The 12,689-nt window shown below is 31.5% G+C and overlaps 1 protein-coding gene across 3 annotated transcripts in view; it reads right to left on the reverse strand.

The window, feature by feature from the left end:
- Positions 1 to 2,488: 2,488 nt before the first annotated feature.
- The window catches only part of LOC145279844 (ciliary microtubule inner protein 5-like), a 135,966-nt gene continuing 125,765 nt past the window's right edge, over positions 2,489 to 12,689 (reverse strand). For all 3 annotated transcript variants that reach the window (XM_080131287.1, XM_080131286.1, XM_080131285.1), the window contains exon 4: positions 2,489 to 8,794. In XM_080131287.1, the coding sequence (XP_079987413.1) occupies positions 8,606 to 8,794 (189 nt within the window). In that variant the 3' untranslated portion in view covers positions 2,489 to 8,605. The remainder of the gene's footprint in view (positions 8,795 to 12,689) is intronic.

Consider the following 12,689-nt stretch of genomic DNA (forward strand, 5'->3'; position numbering starts at 1 on the left):
TCCCTACGGATTATACATGATACTATTCAAATCTAATATTAATAAACCCTTATCGTAAACCGTTCTCATAAGTAATCCTTATTCTCAGATTGCTCTTAGTCTTAAGTAGTAAGTCGTTAGTAAACAAAAGAAGAAAAAAAAGTTAATTTTTAAAACTGATTTTCTATCTCTTTAAAAACTTTTCTGCAAGAAAGATAGCTGAATATTTTGAAGGAGTTATCTCCCCTGCTCTGGGAAGCGTTAAGTCTTTTAAAGTTATTAGGATAGCGGCACAATGATATAATTTGTTCTTAGTTGTAGTTCTCATAGCTTCTTGCAGCTGTGGAAAAATGTTGGTTGTCTTGGGTTTTCCCTTCTAAATGGATTCAAATATGTTACGATGAAAGAAATTAAATATAAAACATTTTTTAATTTTAGAATATTTGTGATTCATGCAACTTTACTTATGGAAATCCTCTACTCTATAATAAAGACTAATTATTTTGATATAAATAAATATATATATATTTCCATCCTGTCAAGCAAAAGTTACCAGATAAAACACATGCCTTTTTCTAATCTCCAAGACAAAACCATTTCAAATGGTGAAAACTGAGAAAGTAAATAGCAAGCCAGACAACTACCTCAGACTTACCTCGCTGACTTTATTATAAAAAGTCAGTAGGGGATGTTTTTTTTTTCTTTAGGTCATCAGAAATGGTAACAATTCATATATGAAAAATTAAATTACTGATTAAATTCTTTGATTTTATATGAACATTTTGGCAATATATCTAGATAAATACCAAGTGTGAACACTGGCAAAGCACAATTATTTTTCTCCATCGTTTTTCTAATGGAGAGTATAAATAAATATTCCGTCATCTGTAGTCGAATGTGGACGAAAATGAAGGGTAACATTTAATGCTACTAAGACTAAGCTTCTTTCTTTTAACAATTATGAGAAATTTTCTCAACTATCAATTGCCATGTCTAATAATACTCTAGCTAAGAGCTCATTGTTTAAACTCCTCAGCTTAACATTCACAGGCAAGATGAATGGGAACAAATACATTAAAGATATTACTAAGACAGCTGCAAAGAAGGTGGACTCTCTCTACTGTGCTAAAAAACTACTCACACTTGACAGTATCCTGTATTTCTCCAAAGATACCATTCACTCATGCATGGAGTATTGTGGCCACATCTCGACTGGTGCATCTGAACAGTCTTATATAGGTCCTGTAGTATCAACCAAGTTTCAACCTCTGTCCTATCACCGAAATGTTGCATCTCTATGCCTGTTTTACAACTACTTTAATGGAATGTGCTCTAACGAACTCTTAGCACTTTTGCTCTCTTGATATAAATATTTTGACTCACCCGTCAAGCAGGAAAATCCCACTTCTTTGTTGTTGAGATCCCTAGATGTTAGAAAGCCTTCTACTCTAATAATTTTTTTTCTCTGAAACTGCTAGATTTTGGAATTTTCTCCCTATTTTCTGCTTCCCTGACTGTACGAACTTGTAGAAGTTTAAATGTGATGTTAACAGACATCTTGCTGCTCAACTCTCACATAGTGTTTCTGTATACATGGTGCCAAATAGTAGCTCCTTATGCCCAAGTGGCAATATGCCTTGTTAAGGGTTAATAAGATAAAAGAAAATTAGTGACATTATATCCTTACTTTTTCAATATACGGATCGGCTATGATTAGAATTGTCCAGGCAATTTACAGAAAATGCAGAAAGGTGCCAAAATTCTAAGTGCCTTATCCTAATACGAAAAAAAATCATAAAGAAAACATGTTTGCTATCATTGGTTTATTATCAAAAAAAAAAAAAATTTGAATACTTATCTTTTATTTGAGCAAATTAGTCATAAAATGAAGAAAAAAAATCATTTAAAATTTTTTTTTTAGGTCTAAAAATGTTTTGTTTGCTATTATTAAAAAATAAATATTTATTCATGAAACTTACCTTACAATGAGTATTTTTCTTTATTTGAATTTTAGTTCTTTAAAATTTTTGTAAAAATTGTTCAATAATTAATCAAATAATAATTGATTTTTCAATTAATTTTTCACTGAAATGGTTTTCAATTTTCAATTAATTGTTCATTAAATTAGATTCATACTGACAGAAATAATATATTTGTCTTTTAAATAATTGGTTAGCGTTTGTGCAAAAGATTTTTTTTTTTAATCACAAAACCCCGTCTGGCGTTTTCTGTAAACTGCCTGAATGATTCAAATGATAGTACATTCCTTATTCTGTATAAGTACCATTATATCTTCCAATGACAAGGAGTGGTTACACTAAGACAAATTTTTCAGAATTATTGCTTTAGCATCCATATTGAATCTGAGATGTTTTTGGAATCCGGTGTAACCACAAAATGTAAGTTAAAGGCTTCTAGAAGTATTCATTAAACTAAAAATCATTAATTTTTTAAAAAGATATATATAGTTTGCAAACCTTATTTCAAATAAAGAGTATACACAATGATATCCAAGTTTTCAAAAGTGTTTATTAAAAAAGAACACCTGATTTCAAGTTTATTTTACATGAAAAAAAAAATACATAACATATGGAAGCATAGAATTATGAGAAATATTCAAAACCTTCGATTTTGTTTTTAATGGAAATCGCTTCAGACAAGGCATGAAGCCGCTTGATGTAAGGAGCTAAAAATACTACTACTTTAAGGTTAAAAACTAGCAAACGAAAAGTGTTAGATGGTCAGGGTCCGACCCAGAAAACAGCAGTTCTTCTCTTATCAGAAACATCGATCATAGAATGTGAAGATTTAAGAACAAAATAAAGGAAGATGCGAGAATTACAAGGATGCTGAAAGTAAATGAAAGGCTCACTTTTTCTAGTTTTTATAAATTAAAAGACTGCCATAATACATTCAATAATTCTTAGAAAATTGAAATTTTAAAGTAGGCCAGAGTGCACTTTGTCTAGTATGCTAATTTTTCAAAACATTACCTCACCTTCTGGAGAAGTAAAAATCTACTACTACTACTACTACTACTACTACTATCACCACAAATAACAATATTAATAATAACAATAACATTAATAATGATATCATCATCATCATCATTAATAATAATAATAATAATGACAGTAAGTATCTACCTTTACAGAAAGTTAGACACAAGGTCAGATAAAATTTTGAAAAGCCAGCATGCTAGGAAAAAATGCCTGTGCAATCCAGTTGGCACTACCTAGTATGGATGCTTCAAATGATTAGCAATAAAATAATTTCAAAGAGAGAAAATAAATCCTGCTAAGGTGAACCTCCTAGAACTGCATGGAACCATACCTCAGACTGAAAAATGCAAGGTTATCAATTACTCCAAAATAACCCAAACTTTGAGCATATTCTTGATTGGAATGACACCTAATCAGGACTGTGCCAGGGAAGTATATATAACTACTTGTATAATTATTAATAGAAGTAGCAATAATAGTACTCTAAGTAATTGTGACATATCTGCTTGCTTCATGCAAAATTTTATGCTATTGTGACAAATAATTTTGGGACATAAACATGTTTATCATTAGTAGTATCACTCAATAACACATTCCTAAAAATGCTTCCTGCTTCATTGGTTGAATTCTGTAGAATACTTTTCGAGCATTTTTTTAATCATTTCTTGAGTGTAGAGCCATTCTTGAAAAAAAAAAAAAAATGTAGTTGCCCCAAGCCAAAAAATATAAAGTAAATAATGATAACATAAATCCAGTCAGAGAAGCTTGCAATATTTTTGGTATATTAAAAGGGCAGATATTTACTTACTTCCCACCAAAGCAGGATGTGACACAAGGTTGGAAGGTGGGGTGTACCATACCAAGTCAGTTCCTTTAAAGAAGGAGCATTCTGACCTAGCAAAAATTGACTGGATATTCACTAATAGAGGCACTTCAGGCAGTAAGCTATGAACTTACTCCACTCGAAAACCGGGTGTTAAGGCCTGGAAGAGTGGATTTCCTAGGTACTACCCAGGTGATGTACCTTAGTCTGACAGGCATTGGATCAGTTCCTGGCTCCACATTCATCAGGCTGATTGTTGAGAACAGATTCTTGATTGATATTTCTAACTAGGTCTCCAAGCAAAAAATGGCAGCATAAATCCTGTCAGAGAAACTTTTCCAGGTAAAGAATTAATTCACTCAGGATCAGCAGAGGGCAGTGGTCTTTTCGTGACAAGACAGAAAGCTATCACTGAAGAACTTAAAAAGAGTCAGTATATTTCATAAAACGATTCTGACATCTGATTGGTTTGTTTCTTATCATTCCTGATGATAAATATCATTGCCCAAATCCTTGTGATCATACCCTCTTAACATGCTTGTTATTGGAGTATGGTGGGTTTTGAAAATTCTATGTCATACAAATACAATTATGAATAACTTAAGACTTCTGCCTGGTTATGGCTGAAATTCTGTACAAGTTCCGTTATGATTCCTGAGTATGACAGGACGCACTTGAAGAAAGTCAGATGTTATATTGGCTGAAACATTCTGCAAATAATATCCAAGATGAGAATAGTAGTTTGAATAATCCAAATACAACAAAAATATTTATGATGATTGGCTGTTCTCCCATAATGCAACAGTTAAATAAAATAATAACAAATACAATACAATTGATACAATTTATTTATTTATTTTGTCTTAGTTTAATTTATTTAAAAAAAAGTTTTTTAAAAATATAAATCGAAAAACATTCTCCTCATCTCGGTAACAACGCTTTGACTGTGGCACTCTCTAGCCCTTTACAGTTTCCTTTTATCATAGTTGGTAAACTATGAGAAATTTTCAATTTTTTATTTAATAGATCTTTGGTGAAAAAACATATAACTGATACTAAACATCTATATAAAACGTATAAAACACAGAATGAAAGCAATCTACAACAGTGTTTCACCGTTCAAACCAAGGGACAATATAGGAAAGAAAAAAATAGTTACTATGTTTCAAAACTTTTAAATCATTAAGTAAAGAGTAAACTTTTTATTAGAAGTTGAGTTTAAGTTACATGCACAGAAAGTTACGCCACAGACAGGAAGTTGTCAGTAATGAATAAGCTGATCAGATATTTCTTTTCCTTTCTCTGGACCATAGAAGAGAAAAGAACCGGCTTCTGATAGCACCCCCTTCCCTATGCAGGATGGTGAGGGATGATGTACACTTGAAAAGAGCAATGAAAGCCTTGGAAATTTCCCTACCTTATGCTGTTCTCTATTAATAACATTTATGACTTCCTTTATCAAAAAGATAACAGCAGCAAGAGAGGAAAGGAAACAAATTGATGCTGTGAAAAATCATCATCTGGATAATTTGCTGAAATCAAAGAATCTGTCCCCATAGTGCTACACTGGGAGGTGGTAGTGATCAAGTGGATGTTCAAGTCTTGTGGGATTTATTATGTCACTTTCACTAGGGATGTTGGAAAACTTTGGCAGGGTCTCTTCGGTGAGTATCTTATCCTATCAGCAAAAAGCTGATATCAACAAAACAGATTGAAACAACTATCTTAACTTGCTGATCAGTAAAAAAAAAAAAAAAAAAAAAGAATTGCATTTTTTACCAGTATTAATATTTCTTTTAACAGTGTTACTAATTTTACAGTGATGTCTTGTTTTACCAGTGTTACTTTTTTTCTACCAGTTTAACCTTTTTCTTTTTAACAGTATTAGGTTTTTTTTTACTGACATTGCTTAAAAAATTTTTTATTGGTGTTACATTTTTTACCATTGTTACTTTTTTACAATTATTTTTTACCAGTTACTTTTTTATTTTTCAACAATATTACTTTTTTTTTTACCAGTGTTTCTTTTTTATTTTCACTTTTTGTACTACTGTTACTATTTTTTTAGAGTTTTAGTTTTTTTGTTTTTTTTATATATCAGTGTTACTTTCTTTACTAGTGTTACTTTTGTCCTTCAAAATAAAAAGTTCAATATGAAATTACTGATAAGGTTACCAACCACAAGAAAAACAACGTGAAGAAGGTCGGAGAGTACAACAGTTTTAATGCTGTTAACATAGCAACACCCAAAATGAGTCTTAAACATGCCAAACACGTAAATAACAATATCTCATCTCAAAGGTATTGTCAAGAAAAAATATTTATTTTTCTTTCCTTGAAAGAAATACAAATAGAAAATCGATTAAAATTTAAAAAAAAAAATGAACCTTTTTTGAACCAGAGAATTAGAGATTTTATTCACTTGGGAACATTTTTGAGATAAACGCCATCTTAACTAGATACCAGCACTTGACTATCCTTAAGTCAGTACAATTACAAAATGCTTACCATTATAAGATGTATGGATGCAATTGCACTATAATAGCGAAATTCAAAATTTTTAATATTAAATTTCAAGATAAACCAATGGTCTCTACTTAATTGTCATGTTACAGTATCCAAAAATTACGAAAAACAATAAGGTAAAAAAAAGAAAAATTATTAAGGAAAACATTTTTGACAAAAATTAGCGAAATTCACATGTTTGGCTAAAAAAACAAAACCAAAAAAAAAACAAAAAAACAAAACAAAAGTAGATAGTTCCAAGGGGAGGAAATAGCGTGTAAATATTACCAATTTTATTTTAAAATGGTGCATTTTGCGTCGTTTTTAGCATAACTGAGCTACTTCCCTTGTTATGGTCATATATCCCCAAAGAAATATGGCGCTGTTTTTTTTTTTATGATAAAGATTGAAAACTCACGTTTTTATTAAATAATGATGTAATATTTAAGTATTTCTGACATGCCAATTAAGTAGATATCATTACTTTTAATTGAAATTGACACAAAATGTCAATAGATAGCATTGCTTTTTCTTTTTAATCGATTTTTTCGTTTTCCAAATTTCGCTATTATAGTGTAGTGCGTTGATGTATGGGCAGCTCAAACAGCTCAGTTTGTTGAGCATCAAACTGAAAATCTAAAAGTTTTGATGTTAGTCATGAATTGCAGCATCCTGGCCAGATCCAAAAGTGGATGACCACCTATTTTTGTAGCTGTGCTAACAGCCAATCAGTGAATGCTTTATATATGCATCGTTAACTAATTTTATATAATAGATGGCGTCATAGAAATGCACAGAGATTCTAAAAGTTTATGACTATTAGACGGTTTAAACTAAATAAAATAATAATTAAGCACTTTGAATCTTCAAACTGCTATATAAAAAAAAAAACACCCAATAATTATTCTATTTCTTTTTTAAGATGGTTTACATTAGAAAATTATTCTTATCAAACAATATATTTTCTGGAAGGAATTAAATCCAATTACATTTTATTGTTCTTAACAACATGCAATGATTTGTAAAAAGAACTGATAAACCTACATTCGATATTGATTTTCAAAGAAGAAAGTTATGACAAAAATCGAGGAAGAGATTGTGTTCAAACAAAATGAGTACAGATCTTATCTAGCCATTTGTAAAAAAAATAAGCTGAAGCAGGTTCACAGAATATAAGCATTATTATATTTGTGGGAAGGGTAAATTACTTTACAGAAAGTGTAATTCAAAAAGTAATTTTTTAATAAATTTATTTAGGAAATTATGGATCGATTTCGATCTAAATAATATAGCATCGTTTGGTTTTCTGCTAAATAACACTGGCACTTCAAAAGTATGTCTTTCCCTCACTTAAAAGAGGTTTAACCAAAAAATATAAACTGGGTACCTATGCAGAATAAAAACTGAGCTCAGTTATTATTATTATCGTCCAACTTTTCTCGGCAGATTATGTAAAACACTGAAAAGTGCCGAAATACCGAGCCAACGTAATTTAAGAAAGCATTACTTTACTATCATTGGTTTATTATTAAAAAATAATTAAAAAAATTAAAAATAATTAATTAAAAATAAAAAAATATTTATCTTGAGCTGAAAAAAAAAGTTATAAAAAAGAAAAAAAAAATCAATTTATTTTTGCTTGCTATCAGTTTTTTGTTATTCAAAAAATAAATATTTATTCATGAAACTTACCTTACAATGAGTGTTTTTTATATCTTGATTTGAATATTTTCCTTAAAGTTTTGTAATAAAACATTTAATAACTATTCATTGTATTATCTTCGTAACAACAGAAAGACTATTTTCATTTTTCAATTAATTTTTTACTAATTCATCTTCGTAATAACAGAAATAATATATTTTTCATAAAAAAAAAACTGATCAGCGTTTGCACAAAATAAAAAAAAATAAAAATGTTCGTTCGATACGTTCTGGTGTTTTACTGTTCAGAAAATTCTAAGGATTGCATGGTCCTTATACTACATAAGTACAAAAAACGAAATCTGAAAAGATAGATTTGAGCCAATAGCATAATGAATAAAACTAACGAAAAAATAGGCTAGCCTGAATCAAATAGAAATGTATCAAATCGACTGCTATTTTGATTTTTAAAATTTGACTAATTTAATTTAATTAATTTAATGTAGTTGATAAAGCCTATTCAAAAGAAATAAAATAATAATTAAATGCTTTTTTTTTCATGGCGGTCCGATTGTGAAGAAACACTGAGAATTCAAAGGGTCAAAGGTTAAAAGTGAAGAAAAGAAAAAGAAAAAAATTCTTCCACTTTTCTGTTTCAATAACAAACAAGGTCTGTCATTCGTTTTCGGCGCATATTTCCATAAAATTGAAATTCCAAAGTTTGTAGTTTCTGTCCAAGGGGAGTTTCAACATGTGCCCCATAGGTTCCAGCACTCGTATTGGGCACGTCGTCAGAAAACATGTTCAACCTTTCTGGAAGTTCTTTTTCTGCTTTTATTTCACCCTAAAAAAAATAAATACAAAATAAAATTAATGACGAAAAGTAACAAAAAAGAAGAATGCTTACAATAGGATACTATCGAATAGGTTGACCACATGCAGACACAGGTGACTCTAAAAACATACCACGCATAAAATCGTTAAAAAAAATTCACATTCCTTTTTGGAAATTCAACCTTATTTGGTAAAAATAAACTTGAATTTATCCCTGATTTGTCCCACCAAATTTCAGTTATGTATGTCCAATAGTCTTTGTTTTATTATTGCTTAATGATAGATGGGGGTTACTTTAGTGATCGTTCCATGAACAGGGGGGCATGATCCTGAATAGGCTTCACCTCCCCAACTCCCAGAGTATTATATGTAGGATTACATAAAAAATTGTTCATCAAACTATCAAAACAATCTCTTACTATTCCTGAAATGAAGATGGTCATCGCATCTAAATCAAGATTGTACCAAGAGAGAAGCCAGTCAAAGTTATTCACAGTTTGGCATGCTGAATCTCAATGAATGGCAATAAAACAAAGACTCAATTGAATGGCAATAAAACAAAAACTGTTGAATATTCATGACTTAAACTTGGTGGACAAGAGAAATGTAAACTAAATTTCATTTAGACAACAGCTTCCTTCTCATACTTCTTGCTATCAGGTGCGACTTGTCTGCCGGCATGTCTGAAAGGATGATATCTCTTAGCTGTCAGTTGGGCATCTATGTTCTTCTGTTGTATTTATGCTATGCTTAAAAGAATAATGGCAAACACAGATGCACGAAAATAAAAATAATATATTCTTATTGTTAATGATAGTGAACAAGTAGGCTAATTAAAAAAAAAAAGTGGAGCATGCACAGGAATTGAGGGAATTGCCTTTTCAAACTCAGTTGTCAGTAGATCTGTTGCAGAGTGCCAGCTAAACACTCACACGTTTGTTAACAAAAACATGCCGTCGATTGAAACATGACTCTTCCAGAAATATGCCATAGGTACCAGTGCCCACTGACATTCAATTACCTGTTTCAGTTCCCACTGACGTCCGGCTACCAGTTCCTACCTCAATGATCCAAGAATTTCAACCTTGCAAGATGCCTGTTCTCGCTCTGGCTGATCCTGAATCCATTGCTGTACATTTTACCATTTTTCTTGGTAAAAAATAAAGCACAAGACACATTGTCTTTCACTAATCATCTATGTTTGTCATCCTTCTTTGCTACTGCTGTTACTTCTTTGCCTTATGTCTATTTTATTAGTTGTAAGGTCGATTAACATCTTTGGCCCTTCCTCCCCGTAACAAGTGGCGACTCTGATATCTGGACACAGGTAAAACGACTGACAGAGAAGATGGCCGAACATCAGACATCATCCTTGGATCTAAGCCGCAGCTGAAGAAGAAGACATTCTACTTTGACGTGACCAACCATGACAAACTCAGCTTAGAACCAACACCGAGCTGTTGACTTCATACTGAATGTAAAAAATCTAGCTAAGCAAGCAGCAACAACACCCTTCAAAGCCTATTGACTCTCTCCATCAATAGATGCGACGATCAAACTTTCACGGACATTCATTTAGCAACATCAAATTCCCAGATATCCATGAACAATAACTATGGAAGAAATTGCACCAGTTTAAGACGAGTTAAGCTGCAACACACACACACACACACACACACGCACGCACACACACACACACACACACACACACTAAAAAATTCAATGACTGGACGTTCGATGATTCACTCAAAGTTCAAGGATCCAATCACTTTGAACAATATGCTCCAACACCAGTATGGACTCACTTGTACGTGGCCCTGTATACTCACTTGTAAGCATCACACAACTGATTTTGACCATAGTGTACCACCAATCTCGACAATTCATTCTGTAACACGAATGACGCATCCAACCAGTGCAGACTCACTTGGCCTCTGCGGATACACATGTAGACTAAGAACTAAAACGATCGTGCAAACCCACTTGCATTCATTAATCACGTTCAACCAACCGAGGCATGTACACGATAAAGCTTTTCATCTACCTTGCTGACTTACTTGCACTCATCATTCCGACGATCCTGGCAGATACACTTGTGAGCAAAAAAAAAAAAAAAGAAAAATGGGCCAAACAAATTTTATACATTTTATTACACTAAAAGCTATATCGAACAAAGAACAATTGAACAAGGAAACTTAAATGAGACTAATAACACAGAACAAGACATTTACTTTAATAAAGGCTTAGTATGGAATCGCATTCCCTTTTGATTTCTTTATAATATCAATCCTTTTAGACATACTCTCAACCAAAGTGGAACACTGAAGAGGAGATGTTATTCCATTCGCTTTACACAGCTTCCCACAGTTTGTCATTGTTCAAAAAAGTTTTTTCAGCCAATGCATGAGATATTATGAACCAAATATTCTCGATTGGCCAAAACTTCACATCAGTTGAATTATCAGAAAACCATTTTTTGTGACTTTAGCAGTGTGTGCTGGTGCATTATCATGTTGAAAAATAATGTTCTGGGATATTCCCAGCTTCTGAATACTTGGTAACAGTACTGTTTCTAATATTCGAATGTATACCTTTGCATTGATTGACTTCTCACATCTAATAAGTTCCCCAACTCCTGCTACAGTAAATGTTCCCTATACCATTATTTAGTTTGTCATTTTTATGCAACTTGGCGAAAATTTTTATCCAGTTCTTCGAATGCACCATTTGGGAGGATCACTAACAAGATAAAACCTTATTCCATCTGACCAGAAAACATTCCTGAACCAGTCTGTATCTTTCTTGCCATAATACAAGAAAAGCTCTTTCTATCATTGATGTTCATCTGAGATAAAAATGGCTTCTTTTAGAAGAAAATCCCATTTCTTTCATTCATCTAGATATTATATATCTAGAAAGAGAATTTCCAGCTCCTGTTTTGAATTTCTTTGCTATGGTCAAGTTAAGTTTTCTTTCAATCCTGTAAAACATCGGGACTTTTAGAGATATCGGAATCAGAAAAATGTGTCCTTATTTTATGAGTGGCACACGTCAGAGGTGGCATTTTGAGAGGTTAAAAATAGAAAATAGAAGAAATAAATAAAAACTAACAAAGAAATCGGAATTTTTTTACCGAAAAGGTTGTAAAAAAATCGGAACTTTTGGAGGTATCGGAATCAGAAAAATGTGTCTCTATTTTATGAGCGGACCATGTCAGCGGGGTGGCATTTTGAGGGGGTAAAAAATAGAAAATAAAAAAAATAAATAAAAACTAACAAAATATCTTAAATTTTATACCGAAAAGTTTTTAAAAAATCGGAACTTTTAGAGGTATTGGAATCGGAAAAATGTGTCCCTATTTTACGAATGGTACATACCAGGGGGCGGCATTTTGAGAGGTTAAAAATAGAAAATCGAAAAAATAAATAAAAATAAATAAAAGCTAACAAAAAATTTGAAATTTTACTGTTATTTATTTATTTATTTATGTAATATATATGTATATATGTGTATATACTAGTGATCGGATGATTCCAAATTTTTTCCCGATTCCGATTCAATTACCGATTCTGTCTTAAATTTGTGATCTGATACGATTCCCGATTCAGATTCCAATTCCTTTTAAATTTCTAAATATTTAATAAGTGATTTGTTTTCGTCTTTTTTTTTTCCGAATTCCTCTAAAACATTCTCATGTCTGCATATATTTTCGCAAACAAAAAATATTCTTAGTATTTGTGTGGGAGGGCCATATATTACATATACGGGGGAGGGGCTAAATATTTTTCTCGAATGTTTTCTTTTTAATTGATTGAAAATAATGAAACAGCTAAAGATGCATTTCTCTTTTAAAACAAAGCCGATTTTCATTTGTCATTAGTTGGCAAAATGCTATTTGAATATTT

This window comes from Euprymna scolopes, chromosome 7, assembly GCF_053919585.1.
Source record: "Euprymna scolopes isolate OS-2025 chromosome 7, ASM5391958v1, whole genome shotgun sequence".
NCBI classification, from domain to species: domain Eukaryota; kingdom Metazoa; phylum Mollusca; class Cephalopoda; order Sepiida; family Sepiolidae; genus Euprymna; species Euprymna scolopes.